The 24,274-nt window shown below is 40.4% G+C and overlaps 1 protein-coding gene across 2 annotated transcripts in view; it reads right to left on the minus strand.

The window, feature by feature from the left end:
• Positions 1-24,274, minus strand: part of CCNY (cyclin Y) — a 207,633-nt gene that overhangs the window by 15,717 nt on the left and 167,642 nt on the right. The window contains exons 5-8 of one of the 2 annotated variants that reach the window (XM_019652608.1): positions 21,562-21,597; positions 19,453-19,510; positions 19,236-19,355; positions 5,248-5,414 (exon numbers count right to left, since the gene is read on the minus strand). In XM_019652608.1, coding sequence (XP_019508153.1) covers positions 5,248-5,414; positions 19,236-19,355; positions 19,453-19,510; positions 21,562-21,597 — 381 coding nt within the window. The remainder of the gene's footprint in view (positions 1-5,247; positions 5,415-19,235; positions 19,356-19,452; positions 19,511-21,561; positions 21,598-24,274) is intronic. The other variant, XM_019652609.1, reaches the window with a different exon arrangement.

Raw genomic sequence — 24,274 nt, forward strand, 5'->3', positions numbered from 1 at the left:
AATGTATTGGGTTATCGGAAAAGTCATGACGCATGTTTGCGACAGATGGCACTAGTTCATTTTTGGAAGTACTAGAGTCATTTGCATCTATGTTATTGCTATGTCATTTGACAGCTGACAGTTCTAGCTTCCTTCTAAAAAAAAATTGAGCAATTTGGTTGAGTTTTGGAGATTTTACAACTAGTTCAAGATGGAAGACCAAACTGGGCGTTTTTGCCATATTTTACTGTTTTACTTCCATAAAGGGAAGAACGCACGTCAAGCTTGTGAAAAGTTGCATAAAGTTTACGGTGACAATGCTCTACAAGAATGTCAGTGCCAACAATGGTTCACGAAATTCCGTGCTGGTGATTTTCATCTCAACGACACTGCTCGGTCAGGGTGGCACACCAAGGTTGATGATGACAAAATAAAGACATTGATGGAGTCCAACCCACGTTACACGATACGAGAGATTGCAGAAACATTGAACATCCATCATTCAGGTGTTCACAACCACCTGAAGAAGCTGGGATAGGTAAGCAAGCTCGATATTTGGGTTCCGCACGAACTCAAAACGTTCATTTGAAGGCGCGTATAAACATCTGCAATATGCTCATTAAACGTGAGGAAAACGATCCTTTTTTGAAGCAACTGATAGATGAGAAGTGGATTGTTTACAACAATGTGGTCGCAAACGGCCTTGGACCCAATGTGATTATTCACTTCAAACAACATTGAAAGCTGACATTCATCGGAGGAAGGTTATGCTCTCAGTGTGGTAGGATTTTAAAGGTGTTGTGTTTTTCGAGCTCCTACCAAGGAACCAAACAATCAATTGGAATGTGTACTGTTGGCAATTGGACAGTTTGAATGAATCCATCATCCAGAAACATCCAGAGCTTGTTAATTGTAAAGGAGTTGTGTTCCATCGTGACAACTCGAGACCACACACAAGTTTGATCACCCGTCAAAAATTATTGGAGCTTGGATGGTATGTGTTGCCACACCCACCATACTCGCCTGACCTTGCGCTGTCAGACTTCCACTTATTTCACTCTCTACAAAACTCCTTGCGTGGTGTAACATTCAATTCAGATGAGGCTGTAAATCAGCACCTTGTTCAGTTTTTCGCAAATAAAGACAGGTCCTTCTATGAATGAGGAATTATGAAGCTCACTGAAAGATGGCAAAATGTTATCGAACAAAACGGGCAATATATCATGGATTGATCTTTGTTCTTTACATAAATAAATGACCTTTGAAAAACAGACAAAATACATCATGATTTTTCCAACAACCCAATAAACATGTGGGGTAAAAGCACCCTTTTGGTTAACATCCTCTACTAGAATATTCCTGCTTCCTTCTATCCTTTGCATATTCCCTCCCAAATTTGCACATACATAACTGTCCGATCAGTTTTTCTTAGAATGTACAGGCTCTTCCAGTATGTTAATATTCATATATCACAACAGATTAAACACCACATTATAAATGGCTCACAGTGGCTCACAGAGTAGAATTAATACTCTGAACGGGAAAGAATTCAGTTGGCTGAGTTTGTACTTGGCCTGACTCAGGGCCTCCAGTCCGTCCCCAGAGGTCTGCCAGGAAAGGGGGAGAAGCCCAGAAAATTGCTGGTCTAGGTCCCCTGAGCGAGTCCGTTCTCAAGCCTACAGACTGGGATGGAAAAGGGCATAAATCCAGAGTTTCTTTAGAAAAACTGTTTATAATCTGACCTTTTAAAAACAAAAGCTCTTCCTGTATGCATTCTTCCTCTGCAGCCAAAAGCATTTGGAGGCATTCATCAAATGCTGTATGAATTGCTAAGGCTCAACCACTGGCTGGCATGGATGGGAACACAGTCATCAACAGCTTCCAAAAAGGGGACAGAAACAAAGCTAAAAAAATTATCAATTTTCTTTGCATAAAGTATGGAAGAGAAGAAACATAAATTCAGGCTTTGTTACTAGTCAAGTGATCTGGCATCTTAACTTCTCAGTGCCTCATTTTCATCTGTAAAATGGAATAATAATAATTATAGTTAATCTCCTACTGTGCCTAATTTATAAAATAAACTTTATCATAGGTATGTATATACAGTACAGGAAAAAATATAGTACATATAGGGTTCGGTACTATCCATGGTTTCAGGCATTCACTGGGGGTCTTGGAGCATATCCCCTTCCTGTGGATAAGGGGGGACTACTGTAACTAATAATAAAATAGAACAATTATGACAATATGATAAAGGTTATGTGAAAGTGGTCTCTCTCTGATAACCAATTTGATAGGCAAGACGGCTACTAAGTGACTAATGAGTGGGGTACATCTACAGCATGGAGACACTGGACAAAGGGGTGATTCCCGTCCCAGGCAGGACATACCAGGAAGACTTGAGATTTCATCACACTACTCAGAACGGCACACAATTTAAAACTTATAAATTGTTTATTTATGGAATTTACCATTTAATATTTTCAGGCCTCGGTTGCCTGCAGATAACTGAAACTGCAGAAAGGGAAACCTCAGATAAGCAGGGACTAGGTACACTCATGGGTAACTGTGAGAAATGAGTTAACACATAAAAATTGTTCCTTTGGGGCTAGGAACTGTTCAATAAAGGATAGATGCCATTAATATTACCATGACAATGATGATGATTACTATACTATTATAAATATTCTTGGCAAGTGTTTGGTTTTTCCTATCTTGGTAATTTAAACCTTTAATGAATAGAAGCTAGGTATCTAGAATTCCAAATTACTTACTTCTGCCTCCCCCCTTTTTTATTTAAGGAGAAAGCGACAATTTAAAAAATGGCTATTTCAGGGTGACCGGTTAGCTCAGTTGGTTAGAGTGTGGTGCTGATAACACCAAGGTTGCCGGTTCAATCCCTGCATGGGCCACTGTGAGCTGCACCATCCTTAAAAAAAAAAAAAAAAACTCTCTTTGATACAAAATGGCTATTTTAGGCATTTAGTTAAAACATCTCCATGGAGAGCCCGAGGGTGGGTACCTGTCATTTCCACTGTCCTCTCTAACCACTGTATAGTGTTACCTGGGGTTAAGAAATCTGGGGATAAACTACCCCACCTGCATGTTTTTTGTTTTGTTTTGTTTTGTTTTTAGCTGAGCCATCCTGCCACCTGTTGGCAACTCAGCAGCAGCTCAGCTCGGGCCGGGCATCGAACCACTGTTGCTCAGAATGCACACTCTTGAGCGAGCTTTTAACCAACTGAGCCACTCGGCCAGCGCCCCCACCTGCTTGTTCTATTGTAGCATTATTTAACCTCTCTAGGCCATAGTACCTGGATCTATAAGTACATGTATTAAAAGGCTGAGAGGATCAAATTGAGATATACATGAACTGGGCAATGCATGACTCCTGACAAATAACTAATAAACACCTCTTTTAAGATGTAGAACAGAATAGAATAGACTAGAACAGAACACAATAGAATGATTCTCCATTGATCCTCAGTCTACATGAAAATTCAGTTTTGCTGGCATTTTGGTGAATTAATTGTGGTGGATTAAGAATAATAGCACAAAAGGGATCTTCTCCCCACCCAATGCCCTTCATTCTTCATTTCTCTTGGTTCTCTTCATTTTAATGATTCTGTGGTATTTGTAATTTCCATGCGTATCTCATTTCCTTCCAGAAATAGCTGTGTTATAAATGATGAAAAGACCTGAGACCTACACTGAGCTCAGGGCGTATTTTCCTCTTCGATTTAGTAAGTAGGAAGTCCTCCACCTGCTCTTGTAGAAGCTGAGCACAGCCACCCATACCAGACAACTGGCTGTACGTCATCTACTTTACCCAAAGGAGAAGGGACAGCCTTGATGTCATCCCTCTGGCATGCAATTCAGAGTCAGATGATGTAAGGGAGTTGATGAGAGAATAACCTCCGATCAAGGAAACAAGTCAGCGTTTCTTACACCTTGCATCCAAATGTCCTTATCCTTTATGGTATGAATGACAATTATTTTAGTAGCCGTTTTCACTTTGAAATATAATCAAGAGTTTTATTTTCCTTACCATCAAAAACTTCTTTATACTTTTTTGTTCTTACTTTTTATAATAAAGACTTACAGACACAGGAAGGCGCATTATAGGTCTGCAGGAGGGATTGACTCTGCAACAAAAGACCTAAGGACATAAACATCACAGTACCACAAAAATGAGGTGCCTATAAAGTCAGTAGCCAGAGGCAAGGGGGGCCCCAGGCTGGTGAAGAAATCCAGAACCAATGTGCCCGTGTGACAACCCCACCAGGTAGGAGTCACGGGCACTGTGAAGATCCCAGTCCCCAAGATTCCTGGGCCCAGAGGCATGGATGTGGGTTAGGACACAGCTGGGAACCTCCTCCAGCCTACAGTTTCCTCAAAAAAGCCAAACAAACAACATGAGAAAAATTTTAGCATGAACAGTGTCAGAAGTGCCTATAAACCGTGAGGAACTGTAAGTTCATCCTGACTGTTTTCTAAAACAGCTCCTTTCTCCTAAGAGGCTCTGAACCTATTTCCTGCATTCTCAGACCCCACAGATCCCAGACAATAGGCCCACAGGTCTCCTGATGACAGTGCTCACCGAAATGTGAGGACTGAACCGGCTGAGGGATCCCAAGGCTGCCCTGAGAGCTGTGGGGCGGACAGCACCCACCCCCACACCACCGGGTTTATGGAGCTTCCACTGAGCTGTGGGGGCTTGAGCCCAGCTAGGGAGAACGTGCCACCCCAACAATGAGACACATGACAGGCCTCTGGGACAGAATGTTCATTCTAAGCAACTGAACTTGTAAAACATGACAAAGCAGTGAAAATTTTCTCTCTGAAACTAAAAAGAAACAATATTTTAGCTCTTCTGCTTTTCAGGTAGGCTGCTGCCCACAAAAAATTGGTGTGCTTGACATTAACTGCAGTGAGATACGGAGCTGGGATGTAAACCACCTCAGACTGGGAAAGGCGCTGGTCTACACCTTTCTAATGAAGGTAAAAAAAGGTGTGCCTATGATATCGTTTCAGTAAGCCGGTCTCACAAAACAAAGTGTAACCAGCACCTATTCAGGATCCACAATGGAGGTTTCTGCATATCATGTGCTATAACCACGTCCTTACTGTGTATCAGCTCACAACAAAACATTCAGTCAAATTCATTCATTCTGTACTTATACAGAGCATTCAAAAGGGACGTAACCTCCTTCCCAAACAGTCCCCCTCACCCCACGGCCCGCTCTTGCCTCCAACACACACACTCACATGTCCTCCACCGTGATGTCTTTCAGGATCTGGCAGTAATCCACATTCCACACAGCCTGGTCGTCCCACACCTTGGAGGCCAGCAGGATTGCCCCGAGAACAATTCGCTTCCAGTTGGCTGGACAGATGTCTATCTCCGCATACGTGAGCAGTCTTTCAAGGTATACCTGGGAAGGCACAGAAATTCCAGAGCTAAATGACTTGAGTTGTTTTCTCTCACATGTCTGCAGACATAAATTCTCAACTTTTTAACTCCATTTCACCAGCCTTTAAACAGGGATTTATTACCCGATCATACCTATTTTTAAAAAGTTAAAGGACTCAAATAGTCTGATGTACATTGAGCACACTCCATAACTGGCCTGTGCAAATGTAGCTGGATCTTAAAAGACTTCAAGGCAGGAACAAATTCTAGGAGCCACAGGTTAATTTTTCACTCTATCCATGATATTGATACAAATTCGACAACCAACAAATGTCCCAACAAGCAGAACAAAAAACGGAAAGAAATAAACCTATTTTTCCTATCTGTAGTCACTTTTATTAAACCTTTTTATGTTGAGGTATTTGTAGATTTACATGCAGCATTGACAAACCTCTTTTTATTATTGTGATAAAATATACGTAATATAAAATTTACCATTCAACCATTAACTGTACAGTTCTGTGCCATTAATACATTCATACTATTGTGAAATCACCACTGTCCGTATCTTGTTCCAGAACTCTTCATCCCAAATTGAACCTGTATACCTACTAAACGACAATGCCCCATTCCCCCCTGCCTCCCCCAGCCCCTGTAACCATCATTTTACTTTGCCTCCATGAATTTGACTATCCTAGGTGTCTTATATAGGTGGAATCATATGGTATTTGTCCTTTTGTGTCTGGCTTATTTCAGTTAGCATAATGTCCTAAAGGTTCATCCAGTTTGTAGCATATGCCAGAATTTCCTTCCTTTTTAAGGCTGAATAATAATGCCAGAATTTCCTTCCTTTTTAAGGCTGAATAATAATCCATCGTTTATGTATAGGCCACATTTTGTTTATCAATTTATCTACCGATGAAGGACATTTCAGCTGTTTCATCCTTTTGGCTCTTGTGAATAATGATGCCATGAACACTGGTGTACAAATACCTGCTTTTGGTTCTTTGGGGTATGTACCCAGATGTGTAACTGCTGGAATACAAGGTAATTTTGTGTTTAATTTTTGGAGGGACCACTATATTTTCCACAGTGGCTGCACTATTTTACCTTTCCATCAGCAATGTACAGTACAGGGGTTTCAATTTTTCCCCATCGTCACCAACACTTGTTATTTTCTGTTTTTTAATAATAGTCATCCTAATGGGTATGAAGTTGTACCTCACTGTGGTTTTGATTCAATAAACCCGTTTTTAAATGAAATAATTTCAGCTGAAGATGAAAAATAAAACCAAATAATATAGGATTTATAAACTGGCACAATTTAGTTTGAGGACAGACCTCAGAAATACTCACAAAGCCCACCACCTGAGTTGGCTCACAAGGTAAGAATGCCTTTTAAAGTTTCCCTTAGTAAGAATCTGTTATTAGCATGTTTCATACTTCTCTGAACCATGGAATTATTGTTTCTATAGCTTATCAAATACATTTACAAAGTAGAACTACTGTATCAGAGAGAAACAAACGAACTTAATCATCCATACTTTTTTAAGAACTTGCTTTCTAAAACAGATGAAATCTATATAGTGTTAGAATTATTCATAATGTATAATGTCTGTAAATTCTTAAATTTTGTTAATATTTCTAAAAAGGCAGAAAGGAAAATGTTAACAACACAAATAAAACATAGATTATTGTCAGCTAAATATCAATGCTGATAAATAGGATGGGAAAGGTAAAAATAAAAAAATAAAAAAGAAAGAATCCACACCTGTTGTTACATCATTAGGACTCTGGGGAGGAGGCTGCACTTTAGGAAGCTCTTGACAGAAAGGGTAGTTTACAGACTGAGTAAAAGAACTTTTGTTAAACGACACGAATGTGAAAGGAGAAGTGCAGGAAAATGCAAGAAGCAGACTAATAATTACACAACAAAAAGACCACAGGATGAGAACAGACAAATGAGAGGTGTGGCCAAATAGGTGGACTTTGTTCACTGTGTCAATACCGAGCACTCACTATGTGCCAGGCTCCTCTGTGCTCATCACTGGAGATGAGCGGGGGGAGCAATGGCCGCTCTGACCACAGAGGGGAGAAGGGGGCACAGCCGATGGAAAGGGGCATCAGGAGATTGTGAAGCAGTTCTAACAGAGAGGACCAGCGTTGGAACTGGGGGGTCTGACAGTGAAGACCGGCAGTCATATTCCAGAAATTCCAGTGACCCCAACAGCCACAGAAGGTGGGCTGCCGTAGGAGACCCCAGCCTTCCAGCCCACGCAGCTCAATGGATGACACGCTCAGAGACAGGGAGCACCGAAAGGAAGAGGTTAGTGAAAGAGGATTATGAGTCTGACTTTGGAAGTTTTCCATCTGAGACATCCAGGAAGATGCCACGTAGGCAGTGCACATGCAGGTCTAGAGCGCAAAGGAAACAGCACTGAGATAGAAATTTGAGAGTCTGTGACACACAAACAGAATTAGCCACTGGAATGCATCATATGGCTTGGGGAGACGGATAGAGAGACAGAAAAGAAGGGGCCAGGCCTAAGCCTTGAGAGCCCCTCCTGTTTTAATGTCTGGAGAGAGGATGAAGGAGGGTGAGGAATAAAATCTGGTATGTTCTGTTCTCCAGTCTTGTAATAGTTTGGAGAAAAAACTACAAGGCAAAGCTAGGTGTTTCTGCGTGCCTGAAGCAGGCTTACAGTATTACCTGTATATAGGCCATATGAGAAGGAAACTGAAGTGGTCTCTTTCCCAGTAAAAAGTAACATTAAAAAAGCAAGGCCACTTCAGGCAGTGACTATGTGGGTGAAGAGGGGCAGGGGAGGCAGCGGGGGTGAGGTACTTCGAAAGGAGAGTGGGGAGCTAGGGGGAAGAGGGCCAGAAGTGAAGGGAGGAGGAAAAGAACAGGAGGGGAAGGGAGAAAGAGAAGGAGAAATGATCCTTAATGGAAGCAAAACTCTGAACAGATTAAGAAAAGTCAGACCATCAGCTAGTCGCTCCTCCGTGAAGCCTTCCTGGTTCCTCTGATCCCTAAACCACAGGCAGAAAAGGGAGTCACATGCTCCCTCCAAAGCAGGAGAAACTTCCTATGGCTTCCTCTGCAGCCTGGACCAGCCCGCTGTCTGTGAAACGGGTGCAATGGTGAATACCCAGGGAAGTCTGGAGAGGGGGCTCAGAGCCGTGTCTGTCTCTTCCACTGAAACAGGGCCTTTGCCAAGATGGGGTGGGCACTCCACTGTTTGCTGAATGAGAAAATAGATGCATAATGGTTCTTTGGATCAGAAAAGCTATTGTTCTGTTTTCAGTGCTTAATAAAGGAAAAGGCAATTTTTTAAATCTTCAAAACCTATATTCTTATGGCTAATCTCACACTCCAGGTGTTCCTCAGAATGGATGAAGAGTATTATAAGACAAAGTTAAAATCATGAGAAGAAATTACTAATATATTGGGTTGTCAGAAAAGTCATGATGTATTTTTCCTGTTTTTGTTGCAAAAATGCATCATGACTTTTCCGACAACCCAATATTTCAAATCCCAAAGACAAAATAAGCCAATAAACCGTAATAAGAGTTTGCTGAAAACTAATGAAACAGGAAACCATTACAAGGCAAGTCTACCTGGACTTCCCTCCACATCAGTCTGGGGGATTCTCCCACTTGCCCCATTGCTGCGTTTGTCTCAGTGCAGTGTACCTGCCTTCTTATTGGTCTCTCCTACTAAGCCATATGTTCCCCGAGGACAAGGATCGCCTGTCACTCATGCCCACTGTGTGCCCAGCGCCTAGCACAATGCCAGAGCAGGGCGTGGCCCGAATGCTGGCTCAATGCCCACATCGTCCTGCGGAACAATAAGGGACAACAGCTACACAGACACTCTGGCTCTGGGCTGCAGGTGCAGGCATGGTGATTTCTTGTATAAGTGAGCTATCTAACAAAATGGCCACAAACAATGGCATTCGGGAAAGGGAACTGCATTTACAAAGGTAGAGTGGAGTTAAAGGTGGCGCTGAGCCCTTGGTTTGTGAGACAGCTACAGTGGTGAAGTGAAGTTCAGAGGAGAAAGCTCCGGCAGGAAGAGTCCACTCTGCTGTGCCCAGCACAGAAAGCTGGAAAGACCTGCAACTAAGCCCAGGAGGTCACGCAGCAGGGCACTCTACTGCACTACATGGACCTGTGTGAGAGCTTCCAATCTCTCATTAAACAGTAATACACTGGGTTGTGACAACTACTGGTTAAAAAAAAAAAAGTAGCTCACTGAACACAGATCAGTAATCTTTCCAATTTTTGGAGATTTTAGTTTTTTAATGGCATTTATTATATTAAGTGAGCAGAAAGAGTGAGCTAATATTTTTTATCATGATTCTTATTTGTGTAAAAATTGTAATTCTTCAGGTAGAGATCCAGGCCAGGCCAGGAGGTGTTTGAGCCAGATGCTGTCCTCAGAACTCCAGACTGAATATTTTACAAAGGTTGACAACTAACTCTTCTCATTCCCCACCAAGTAGAGAGTCAGGAAATGTATGAGAAAACTGTACTAAGAGCAGAAAACTGAGACTGGAATTAACTAAGCCTCCAGATTTTTAAAGCAATAGAAAAAGGAGGTCAAACAGCCTTCACCCAGCTCCCTAGGACTCGATTGCTTTATACACACGAGCTAGGCAAATCTCTCCAAGCTCCCCACTGAAACAGAGTCTCACTGGCTTGGTGCAAAAAGGTGGCTACTCAATTTTCTTCTTACTTACTTTACACCTTTTAATAGAGATGAGTAAATATGCTACATGATACTTAAGATAATATTTAATGTTTGAAAAAAAAAAAAACAGCAGGCATCCACCATATCATTAGGGCTAGCTAAAGGAATTAGGTATTATAGTACACTCCATTACCGAGGAAAGGCAGTTGTTATGTTGGGAGACAAGGCGTTCATAACAAGCTCCACTTAATGGCATATAATTTAGCAGAATTTGCCAGTAAAGCTATATTCAAGGGTCAGCTGCAATTTCTTTAGTAAACTCCCACTTGGGTATTTTAATTTTCTGACAAGTGAAATAATGTACAATTGATTTTTTTCTAAACAATATCCCTAGATCATTGCTAATAGGATACTCTTGCTCAATTAAACTTTCAGATTTAAATGCATGAGAAGTACTACCCTAAGGAGTCTCTAGAAAATATAGGTTAGTGAGAAATTACAGAGTTACACAGAACATTCAGTTGACTGCATATAACAAACTGTTCAAATGGGAGAGGAATAAAATGCAAACTAATGGAATCAAGGATGTATATAACCAAAATCCCACTCTTGCTGAAATTATTCCAATCTGATTTTAAAGAGTAACACTAGGGCATTAATCCTACAGTCTCCAGCACCCAGAGTTTAGCTAACTGGTGATTTCACCACCGCTTCTTGCTTCCTAGCAACTGGAGGAGCACACGAATGAGATATTTAGATTCATCACCGAATAGATGCCATTTGCATAATAGCTCTTTCTTAGAAACCATTAAAGTGACTCAAAAAGGGAATCTTCAGGGTAAGAATGAATAGATTCTACAGGTCACTTCATCATCAGAGTACCAGGCTCTGAACGGCACTTTGGGGCTGCAATTCAGGGGCTGAGTGGTAGCAATGACTGGACCCTGAAAGGCCACCCAAGCTGGGGCCCAACTCAGCTGGGCATGATTGGTACTCCTGATACACTGACATAACAAGTAATACATCACCTAAGGAGATACAGCCTACCTCCCACTCCTTAAGTGGGCTGCACATAATCACTTCCTTCCAAAGGATGCAGCATGGAAAGTGGAAAACAAAAGACTAACTTTACAATGGATGAACCTGACAAACACAACCTCAGACGAGTGATCAAGGTTACTGTCGACCGTGATAAGTCATGATGGCAATATGTACTTTTGATGAGATATGATGAAAATGAAACTTGACCTCTATGGTTTTCCTCACCAAGACACACAATCCCAGTCCAATCATGAGAAAAATAGCAGACAAGTCCCAACAGAGGGACACTCTACAAAATACCTGACCAGTAGTACTCAAAACTGTCAAGGTCATAAAAAACAAGGAAAATCTGAGAAATTATCACAGCCAAGAGGAATCTAAGGGGACATGACAACCAAATGTAATGTGGTATGTTGGATGGGACCCTGGAAAATAAAAGGAACAATAGGTAAAACCTATGAAAATCTGAATAAAGCATGAACTTTAGTTAATGTATCACTATCAGTTCATTAATTTTAATAAATATATCAAAGGAATATAAGAAGATAATAATATTATAGATGTTATAATACTGTATCATGTAACATTAGATGTTAATAAACTGGATGTGAGATATAGGGAACTCTGTACTGTCTTCACAATTTTTCTGTAAATCTAAAATAAAATGTATGGTGATGGAGGGAGACTAAACTTTGGAGGATGAGCACACAATGGAGTATACAGATATTGTATTATAGTTATGCACCTGAACTTTATATAGTCATTACCAATGTTACCCCAATAAATTTAATTTTTAAACAGTCTATTTAAAAAATACACCTATGAAAATGAAAACTACCCAAACTTATGCAATGCAGCTAAAGCTTTGAGGGAAATTTATTACTATAAATTCCTGTATTAAATAAGGAGGCTCTCAAATCAATAACCTAACCTTTCACCTTAAGCAACTACAAGAAAAACAAGAAGAACAAGCTAAACCCAAAGCAAGCAGAAGACAGGAATTAATAAAGTAGAATGGAAATAAATGAAATGGAGAAGAGAAAAACAGAGGAAATCAATAAACTGAAAGCCAGTCTTTGGAAAGATCAATAAAATAGACCTTTAGCTAACTAACCAAGAAAAAAAAGAGATTAGTCAAATTAATAAAATCAGAAACAAAAGACTTTACAGAAATAAAAAGAATTATAAGGGAATACTATGAACAGCTGTATGACAAAAAAAATTGGATAACTTAGATGAAATGGACAATTCCTTGAAAGACACAACTAATGCAAGAAACAGATAACTGGAATAGACCTATAATGGGCAAAGAGATTGATTTAGTGATGTAAAAACTTGCAATAAAGAAAAATCCTGGCCAAGATAGCTTCTGTGGTAAATACTACCAAACATTTAAATAAGAATTAATACCAATTCTTCTCAAACTCTTCAGAAAAATACAAGTGAAAGAAACACTTCCCAATTCATTCCATGAGGCCAATAATATGCTGATTCCCAAACCAAACATATGAAAAGAAAACCAAAGAACAATATCCCTAACAAATATAGACGCAAAAATCTTCAACAAAATACTAGCAACATATAAAAATAATTAAATATCATGACCAAGTGGAATAATTTATCCCAGAAATACAAGGTTGATTTAACATATCAATAGAATAAAGGACAAAAACCACAAGTCCAATCACAATAGATGATATAGAAAAAGCATGTGACAGGATCCAATATTCTATTGAGATAAAAAACACCCCACAAATTAGGAACACAGGGAACTTGCTCAATTTGACAAAGGGCATCTATGAAAAACTCACAGCTAACATCATATTTAATAGAGAAAGACTGACAGCTTTCCCCCTAAGATGAAGAACAAGACAAAGCATTCTTACCACTTCTATTTAACACTGGGCTAGAGATTCCAGCTAAGGCAATTAGGCCAGAAAAAGAAATAAAAGGCATCCAGATTGGAAAGGAAGAGGTAAAACTATCTCTATTTGCAGATAACATTATCTTGCATATATAAAAGACTAAAGAATCTAGCAAAAAAATATTAGAACTAAAATGAGTTGAGCAATGTGGATGGATACAAAATCAATCTACAAAAATAATGGTATTCCTATGCACTAACAAGAACAATTGAAAATAAAATTAAGAAAACAATTCCACTTACAATAGCATGAAATAGAATTAAATACCTAGGAAGAAATTTAACAAAAGAAGTATAAGATTTGTACACTGACAACTACAAAAATTGTTGAAAGAAACTGAAAATCTAAATAAATGGAAAGACACCCCATGTTCATGGGTGGAAGATTTAGTACTGTTAAGATTATAATACTCCCCAAATTGATCTACATATTCAGTGCAGTCCCTATCATCAAAATCCCAGCTGCTTTTGTTTCTTTGCTTTGCAGAAACTGACAAGCTGATTTTAAAATTAATATGGAAATGCAAGGGTCACAGAATAGTCAAAATAATCTTGAAAGAGAACAAAATGGGAAGAATCATACTTTCTGATTTCAACTACAAAACTACTATGGTAATCAAGGCTGTGGTATTGACATAAGAATATATACATATGTATGTATGTACATACATATGCATATATATCCATGGAACAAAATTGAAAGTGCAGAAATAAACTTTCATATTTATGGTCAACTGATTTTTGACAAGACAATTCAAAGAGGAAAAGACAATTTGTTCAAGAAACGGTGCTGGGACAACAGTATATGGTACAAAGGTATGAATCGGGGACAACAGTATATGGTGCAAAAGTATAAATTTGGACCCGCCTCACAAAAATAGCTCAAAATCGGGCCAGCCGAGTGGCTCAGTTGGTTAAGAGCGCAAGCTCTGAGCAACAGGGTCGCCGGTTCAATTCCCAAATGGGCCAATGGGCTGCCGCTGAGCTGCCAACAAATGGCAGGATGGCTCAGCTGGTGAAAGCACGTGCTCCTAACAACAAGACTGCCTGTTCGATGGTAGGCTATGCCCGCCTGCAACTAAGACTGAACTCGGCACCTTGAGCTGAGTTGCCACTGGGATGGCTCAGTGGATAGAGCGTGTGCTCTTAACAAGTCTGCTGGTTCAACTCCCGCTCCACATGGGATAGTGGCTACGCCCACCTGCAACTAAGATTGTAACACAGCACCTTGTGCTTAAGGAGCTTAGAGGCCACGAGCTGCTGACGGGTAGCCAGATGGCGGCTGGCACCCTGCACAACTAAGATTGAAGAACAACTTGGCTGGTCTTCCTCCCCAATTCCCCAACACTGTTCCCCTCCCCCAATTCTCCAATTTAAAAAGAAAATAAGAAAAAAAGAAACTGAAATGACAACACAAGAGAATAGGAGACAATACCTGTGAATCATATAGTTGACAAGAGACTTGTACCCAGAATATATAAAGAACTCTTAGAATTCAACAATAAAAATACAACTCAATTTAAAAATGGGCAAAGGTGGGCTGGCCGAGTGGCTCAGTTGGTTAAGAGCTGGCTCAAGAGTGCGAGCTCTGAGCAACAGTGGTTCTATTCCAGGCCTGAGCTGAGTTGCCGCTAAACTGCCAACAGGTGGCAGGATGACTCAGCTAAAAAAATAAATAAAAAATAAAATAAATAAAAATGGGCAAAGGATTTGAACATTTTTCCAAAGAAGATATACAAATGCCCAATGAACACATGAAAATATGCTCAATCATTAATCATTGGGGAAATGAAAGTCAAAACTACAATGAGATATCACTTCGCACCCACTAGAATGGCTAAAATCAGAAAGACAGTAACAAGTATTGACAAGGATGTGATGATGTGGAGAAAGTGGAGCCCTCAAAACATTGCCAATGGGAATGTAAAATGGTGCAACCACACTGGAAAACAGTCAGGCTGTTCCTCAAAAAGTTAAACACAGAGTTACCATCTGACCCAGCAATTCCACTCCTAGGTATATACCAAAAGAAATGAAAACATATGCACGTGTACACAAAGGTTTATAGCAGCATTATTCGTAATAGCTAAAAGTTAGAAACAACTCAAATGTCCATCAACCAATAAACAAAATGTTTATTTATCCATACAATGGAATATTGCTTGACAATAAAAATGAATGGAGTACTATACATGTAACAATGCAGCTGAACTTTGAAAACATTATGGCCAGTGAAAAGAAGCCAGTCACAAAAGACTGCATATTATATGAAACCACTTATACGAAATGTTTAGAATAGGCAAATCCACAGAGATAGAAACTAGATTAGTTGTTACCAGGCCTGGGGTGGGGGCTGGAAATGAAGGGGGCTGGAAAATGAATGGGGAGATGAAAATATTCTGAAATTAGGTTGTGGTGATGGAGGCACATTTTCTAAGAACCACTGCAATGCTCAACTTAAATGGGTATACTTTATGGTATGTGAATTGTATCTCAATAAAGCTATAAAAGATAATTAATAAAAAAATAATAAAAAGGTAACACATCTCCTCTTGTCTGGTTAGTTCTCCCTCTACCACCTCCATTTCTTCTCGATTCCCCTTTTCTTTGTGCTTGATTCCTCTCCATTAGTTACTAACCTCCTCTCTTCCTTCCATCACCCCTCACCGCTGCTCTCCAGACAGAACCATCCTTGTCTGTCACAGTCAGTCAGGGGCCTGGCTGGGCAGATCCCCACAGCTAAAGACTTTGCCACTCTCCCTTCAGAAAGCTCATCTTAATGAGTTAAGCAGTGAACCGGCAGAAGATGAGTTTAAACTGATAAGACGACTACTGGGGAAGAGGAAGACCATATAATAGCAAATAGCTACTGTGTATGCTCCTTACGTTTCAGACAAAGTGTGAGGCGCATCGACACCATTTTTATTTACTTCAGCCAGCAGGTAGTTATGCCCAGGCTTACTCTGCACCTTTAATAACTACTTATTGAGCATTAATTATGTACTAGGATGTGTTCCAGATGCTGGCCATATTGCAGTAAACAACAACAAAAAGACAAAAAAGACAGAAATCCATTAATCATAGGGCTTGTATTATAGACAAAATAAAACAAACGAGTAAAACCTAAAGAACATTAATTGGTGATAAGTGCTGCGGGGGAACACAAAGCAGGAAATGATGGCAAGGCAATGAGGAGGGGGAGGGAGGCTACAATTCAAAATGTGACAGCCGCTGACATGCCCTCTGAGCAAAGACTTGAAGGCGGGCAGAGAGGCACCACATGCATATCTGGGATTCCAGGCAGAGGTGTCAAGTGCCAAAGGCCCCCATGTGTGTGGGGGCCAGGGTGGCTAGAGCAGAGTGACCGGAGTTAGGAGTGGTGGCAGCTGAGCCGAGAAGAAAAGCAGACCTGAGCCTGCTGGGCCCTGTGGGTCACATAAGGGCTTTCCTTGTGTCTTCCTCTGAGGAAGATGAGGTTTTGAGCACAGGAGTCCACAGAGTGAGAAAAACAGTGGCTCAGGACAAAGCCCCAGGGCCTTTCTCCCGTCACCTTTGGCTCACAAATGATTGTTCTAGTGGTGAAGCTCTGAACCTAAACGAACTGAGCCAATCGCTGATGGAGCCAATCGAAATTCACCTGCTGTCCAAAACCTGAACTACACACAGGAGGCTGAATCAGGTGTTGGGCCTTAAATGAAAAAGCGATGTAGAGGCAGGGTTGGGACAGCTATTTCTCTAGTGCATACGACCAGAAGCTGACCTGAAATTAACGAAGATCCGCAGGGAGGCACAGGGGCAAGATGAGGCAGCCAAGACAGAGGGCAGGACAGAGAAACCTGCTGACGGCACACGGCCTGCAGTGCTTCCATCCTGAAGGACAAGGGGTGGGAATGGACCTTCTGATAAATCTCCTGCCTTGGCCTCTTCGTGTGTGTTTCTCATCCTTACAGTAATCAAAACCCCTGGCTTAGACAGGCAGTGAACTCTATTTTGACCAAGTACCACATGGGACTCAAATGGGTATCATTCATAGATTTAAGGATAGCCCAGCTCAAGTAACACCCGAGAGAAAGGATGGGCTGCACGGAGGCGCAACTGGATGCTATGGGCTTCCTCCCAACTCTGGCTTCGAACAGCTGCTGCTGGGAACGTTACACAATGCTCTCACAGGCAAAATTATAACTCAGCAAGGTGCAGTTCAATTACCTCACCCTTGTTTTTAATTTCCTCATGTGTCAGTTATCAACAGGAAAGCTTTTAGCATATCCTGCAAGGCTAAAGAAATAGATTCAGTGATATTGTTATTGTTATTCTTCTAATGAAGTTAATTAGGCTGTGAAATATTTGCTTTGGGTTTACTAGGTTCTGGGTGTTGAAGGTCTTCGAAACTCTTACCACAGGCAGGCTGCAGTCTTGTTCCCTTGAGTGCAGCAGAGCCAGAGTTAACTGCCTCCCCCTCTCCGCCACCCCCCGGGGCAGCACGCCAAGATGCCAAGAGAATGCGCAGGAGAAAAGCAGAGATTAATGCATCTCTGTCAACTCTAGACAGGACCTGTTCTGAATGGCTGCTTCTAACTCTAGGGGATGCAAGAGAAGAATTATACAGGGTCTAGCTCAGAGCACACATCTGTCTGCCTTCCCCCCACAGGCATGCAGGCTGACTCTCAGCCAATGTAAGCAGCGGCTGCCAGAAAATCAGTCTGCAGTGCTGGTAACCACCACACAGGACCCCATAGCGGCTCATTTTTAGGATGTTACCAGCAAGACCCCAATATAAGCGAACCTCCTGCCAAGCCACCAGTTTATCTAATAGGATAGGTAAAGGTTTCAGTAGTTACAATAACTGACAAATATGCACCAGTCCTATAGGGTCTTTGCAAAGACATGAACTAACAGATCTACCCTGTCACCGTTGGAGACGGGAATGCACTTCAGATGTTCTCTCAGCATCTCTGCAGAAACTGGGAAGCTGCGGGGATTAAAATCTTATCTTCACTCTAATAAATCTAAGCAATGAGGCACTATTAGGTCACAGTCAGGTCATAATTTTCTTAGGAATTAAAGATAAAAAATTCCCCACCGCATTCCATCTGCAGTAGCTTCAAAATAAACCTTTCTTCATGGCATGAATTTTAGTACTAATCTCATCCATGTTTTCTGTTTTCATCTGAGTTTCTTACCCTTCTTTTCTCTTCACCACAATTTCACTATGTAAAAATTTCAACCCTGTTGCGTGTTTTATAAGAACTTGACATCCTTTTTGGGAATAAACCTGAGCAATAAGTCTACTTCTCAATTACAACATAAGAACTTATAATCATCCAAATAGACTAGTGATTACTTGGTGAATGTCTGTTTTACCCATTAGGGGGAGGTTCCACGAGAGAAGGAATGAACAAACAAACAGATGAATCAATGAATGAATAAACAAACAGATTCACTGTTGCATTAGCTGAGGAGCACAGAACGTTTAGTGTAGCAGAGATACAAAGGGTCCTCCGGTGGCCTGTAAACTTTCTACTAGACAATAATCTCTTCTCAGACGCTCCCAAGGATTGGCTTTCTGATCCCCTCCAGGACAGCTCATCCCCAGGCAGAGCTAACTTCTTATCTGTGCTGCACACAATGTAAAAGTTCAGTGACAACAGGTTCCATTGTCAAATCTATTTCCCAAATGACATTTGACTAAATAGTCCCTAAAGTTTTAAGAATCTAAGATTGTAGATTTTTATCTGTTATTTGAGTCTTAAAGTGAAGATTACCTCCATCTTGTGGCTGAATACCTTACAGACACATATTTAAACAAAATCACAAAAGAGAAGGTAGCAATACCCACCACTCCTTCCTATATAGGTATTCATGTAGGATGTATGTATACTTATCTTATGAATCTTATTAAAACTTTTATAGGAATCAACATGAAAGCTAGAGGGGGCGGACTTGGTCCTTCTTAGCCCCTTTAGCCCAGTGTTAGCTACCTGCATTTAATGTTTCAGCATCTATTGGTTTTGATTGTGACTGTACAACTGACTTTAGGAGGGGGCTGTGGAACAGATTTCATACCTCTTTTGAAAGATCGACATTCTATTCTCCAAAGAGTTCACCTTGAAGGAGAAACTGTAGTGTCCCTAGGCTAGCTGATGTCAACCAGGGATGGCTGCGGTCATCCTGAGAGCACTCACCAGGGTGACAATGGCACATTCAGCAGTCAGCTGAGCAGCACTGAACAGTGTCCGAACGAACCGGTAGATCTGCTTCTGCTCTGGGTTGTGTTTGTCATAATCTGGTGGCACTTCGGATTTCTGGGGAAGAAAATATTTTCAGATGACAGGCTACCCAAAAAAGAGCAAACAAGAAAGAATTACACAATATCATGAAACACAAGGAGGAGGAGATTACCGAAAGAGGGTGAAGGTTTTCATCAAAAATATCTAAGAGCATCCTTCCATCTGGGTCCCTGGTGGGGAAAATAGTAGAAAATGAAGTTTATTTTCTGTAAGAATGTGTGTCATTCAAAATCAAACCAAAATGTATTTTGATTCAACTGTTATTTCAAAAAAAAGAGAAGGCAGGCCGGCCGAGTGGTGCGATGGTTAAGAACTGGCTTGGGACGCCAGAGGGCCCCAGTTCGGATCCCACATATGAGGGCCAGTGACACTGCCCTCTACAGCTAAGATGCTGAACAGCAGCTCAACCTGGAGCTGGGCTGCCGTGAGTCGCTGGTGACGGCGTAGGCTGTAGCCCCTGCTGCAGTGGGTTGCCATGGGCTACCGTGTGTAGCCAGCAGCCAGCGTGAGCGGCCAGCAGCCACAGTGAGCGGCCGTCCAGAAGCCGGTGACTGATCTGCCTCGCCCGGGAAGAGCGCAATGATGGTGCCAACTTGGGCCAGTGAAGCAATGTCCTCCACAACTAGATTGAAGAACAAAACGACAGCAACTTGTCTGTTCCCCTTCCCCCAATTCCCCAGCACTGTTCCCATCCCCCCAATTCCCCAATAAAAATCTTTAAAAAAAAAAAAAGAGAAGGCAGTGCTAACTGTAAGACATGCTATTGGTTATTGATGAATAATAATTTGCTTTACTTGGGTACAGTATTAGATAATTTCTGAATAGTCCATGAAATAAAGGTTATGAATTAACTTAAATGAAAATACAGAGTTCATTTTTTTGAGTTTTCAAATGAACCAGATCTAAATTGCTTTAGCATCGTGTTTCTGAGCAAAGCCTGGCAGATGTGCTTAATCTATTAGTATGTTATGGTTGACAAGAAAGAAGTCTGAGGGTAAAAATGAACATTCAGTGTATCCTAGAGACTAATCTGAAGTTTTCACAACATGCAACTTAACCACTTCATTAAGATTTTCAATTTCATATTGAAAAAACAAGAGGTGATGTGTAGAAAAACTTAATAACCTATAAAGCTATAAAAGAATGGCTGGCTGCTACCAGGCCGATAAGTACATAGGGCCACTTACAAAGTGGGGGCTTTCACTGTAGACACTGCCCCTCAGGCAGCTGCCCTGAAGGGACTATCCACACCTCACTAGAGACCGCTCATTTTCTGTTTTATGTTATTTGGGAAAATCCACTTCACTGGCCCATGATGGTACTATCACTGCACTCTTCCCTGGTGAGGCAGTCGCTTGCCAGCCATTATACGGCTGCTCACAGTGGCTCACGGCCGCTCATGCTGGATGCCATCAACTCACAGTAGCTCACGGCAGCCCACTGCAGCTCCACTGCAGCCTACGCCGTCGCCTGGCCACTCATGGCAGCCAAGCTGCAGGTCGAGCTATTGTTCACCATCTTAGCTGTAGAGGGCACAGCATCAGTGGCCCTCATGTGGGATCCGAACCGGGGCCCTCCTGCTCAGAGCTCTTAAACAACGAGCCACTCGGCCGGCCCTATGATGCCCTGTTTTAACTGACTTTTTAAATTAACTGATCTCCAGACTCATATCAGAGAGAGGGTTTCTACTACATCAGTTAATATCTAAATGTACACCCAATGCAATACATAATGTATTACAGAAATGTAATTTGAAACCTATATAATTTTACTAACCAATGTTACCAATACATTTAATAAACAAAAAAATAAAATGCAAAAAAACAAAACATAAATTTACAGCAAAATTTCTTCTTAAATTGAAACGATACACATTTTTTCATGTTAAAGGTGCACACAGTAAAATTTTAAAACAATATTTTATAAAAGATAGAATGTTTAAACAAATTATACAGAAAACAAAAAGTAAAGAAGAGGCAGAACATTCTCAAGAAGCTCTGTTCTGTTTTGCTGGTTTCAAACACAAACACCCACCTGGTTTCCTCTAATTAGAAAGCGGTTCAGCACTTACCTGGGAAGTTTTGGTAAATTACACTAACTTTAGAAATTCTATGAAAATATGAAGGCCAAAGCAACTAGAGCATAATAGGAAAAAAAACAGGAAAAATATAATAGGAGATAACATGTAATATTTTTAGCAGAAAATCAATCATCCACATACCTGTTTTTGATGTGGTAATATATTGCAAGAGCTACACTGTAAAATAAAATGCAGTTCAATGTTTCATAAGCATATTCAAGATGTTATATATTATCTGATATCAGTCTGACCATAAATATTTAAAGTGAAAAGTAAAATGATCCATTGAACAGTTCCATTTAATTCAGAATGCTGATCAAAAAAATGTGCTCTTTAAAGTAAATCAGTCTGGTACTCACTCATAACAATTATTAAATCTTTCCCAGAAATACCAAAACTTCAAGTGATATTTACAAATTTCTCTTTGTATCTGAAATTTTAAGCTTTCCTCACTTCTAAAATATAGGTACCGTGTAAAAATAAAACAAAAACAAACAACCAGAAAAACAACAAAAAACAGGTGGTGCAAATTAAACACCTTTAGAAATCTCCAACTCAGTACCTACTATTTTAGAAAATTAGTGGTTTCTTTATAACTACCAGAAAAATGTGAATATCACCCACAGTGGTTTGATATTTTTTCCCATAAATCAATAACCTCTTGGCAATCTGCCTGACTTATTCATTTGCTGAAATGGCACTGGAACTCTTATTTATAACATTACCTTAAAATTTTATTTTACATTTTAAAAGGTCTTAATTTAATGAAGATATTCCTCTCTCCTGAATTTTTTCAAATGTTTTTCTGATTATAAAATACATTATATTCATACAAGTAGAAATTTTGGGAAATATATAAAGTATACAAAAAATAATCTTTTTGCCCAAAGATGACTACTATTGGCACAAAATATATAGATTCTGTTGCTGAATAATTTATTAATCATTCCCCCACTATTGAACATTTGTTTCTAATATTTTGCAATATAATTAACACCATAATAAATATCCTCTAAGATAAATGTTTGTGCAATCTATGACTATATTATTTCCATAAGAAAACATCTTGTAATTGGAATTACTCAATCTAAAGTCATTAATAATTGTAAGGCTCCACACATATATTGCTAAATACCTTTGCAAAAAAACCGTACTAGTATATTTCCCCGCCAGTGTCTGTTTCACCTCACCCTTGCCAACACTCACCTTGAATGTTTTGATAAAATGTTCTCCAGCTGGATAGGTTAAAAAAAGTGTACCTGTTTTCAATTTGAGTTTCTCTGGTCACCTATCAAGTTGGCAGGGTTATTCGTGTCGACTGGCCAATTTTTTTTAATTTCCTCTTTTGTAAGCTGACTAGCTCCTTCCACTATTTTTGTTTTACTTTAAAATTTATTGCAGAGGCCACAATTCATTTTTTTCAGCTTCTAAGAACACAGCTAAGTGGCTGTATCAGATTGTGTTCTGGGTCTCAGAGCACAGAAACTGCCATCCAGGGCACCAAGGTGAAGGTGGAGGCCCAGGGCTCAGTCCTACACATTTCCCTCACTCAGCCCATCCACTTAGGGACTCGGGTATGCATATGCTGGATTCCAAATAGCTCAAGTGTTTACTGATGTTTATGACATAACATGACAACAGCTAATCTCACTGTATAATAAACATATTCCTCCAAATCTCTTTCCAGATCTATGCATTCAAGTGATTTCAGCTAAGTGTTAAAAGTATTCATGAGCAAATGATAACATAGTCTCTTTCTCTTGACATCTTGAAAAGAATTTAAGCCGATGAAGGAATTGTAATTGGGGTGAAACGGCTTCAGAATTTTAAGACAAAATAATATGGTTTTCAAAATGTTCTCATATAAATGAAGAGCCCTGCAATGGAAAATAGTAGGTGTTACTGATTCTACTTTATAAATGAAAAAATTCAGGTTTGGATACCAGATGCCAGGATTTCTGACTCATGTAACGGTTTTGTGCCCTTTCATTCTACCATGTTGCCTCTGGGAAAAAGGGAAGAAATTACTGTTTTATTCATTTAATTGTCACTCTGTGATGATTGTTTTTCTAATCTAATGTTAGATTTAAGCTGAATGTTCATTATGATTGGATTTGATGTAGTGATTAATTTAATCACTTGGAGAAAAAACAAATGGTTCTTGCTTCCCCCGTGAGAATGTGTGACACAGGAAAATATCACTGGACTGGAAGTCAGGCCAACTTGGGTTCAAAACCTGGCTCTTCATTTATCAGAGTTCATTCGGCTTTCAGAGCCTTCATTTCCTCAACTATAAAATTAGGAAATTCAACCTGCCTCACAGAGTTGTCATGATAACCAGAAGTGTCTGTTCTAAAATGAAGTTATTATTACTGTTATTCCCCTATGAATAATTCTATCTCAAGAGGCCTCTGGCTTCTGCAGGCTGAGTGAAAATCTTCAGGGGCCCAAGGCCACTACCTCTTGAATCTCCAGGGCCATAAGTAAGACTGGACATAATCGTGGCCTCAGACCTCCATGAAAAATAGAGCCACGTTGTAGGACAATATCCACTCAAGCTCATATCCTGGAAAGCGAGAAAGCCCAGTTGAGGACTCATGTACAGTTCAGCCCCATAAGCCAGTTTAGTTGGTCATCTTAAAAGCAGTGATTATTGAGGGCAAAGGGCAGTCAGTTGAAAACTGAATCAGTCCTCAGCTTCAGGCTTCACGCTAAATGCCCAACTTCAGAAGTTTGGTCAGTTCTGCAATATCCTCAGAAAGTGGTGAGGTCTAACCAAGGATGGGCGGGGGCCAAACCAGAAGTACATTTGGACCAAAGGGTTTGCTCAACTCCTTTTGCCACATAGCTGGGA

Source organism: Hipposideros armiger, unplaced genomic scaffold, assembly GCF_001890085.2.
Source record: "Hipposideros armiger isolate ML-2016 unplaced genomic scaffold, ASM189008v1 scaffold_183, whole genome shotgun sequence".
NCBI lineage: Eukaryota > Metazoa > Chordata > Mammalia > Chiroptera > Hipposideridae > Hipposideros > Hipposideros armiger.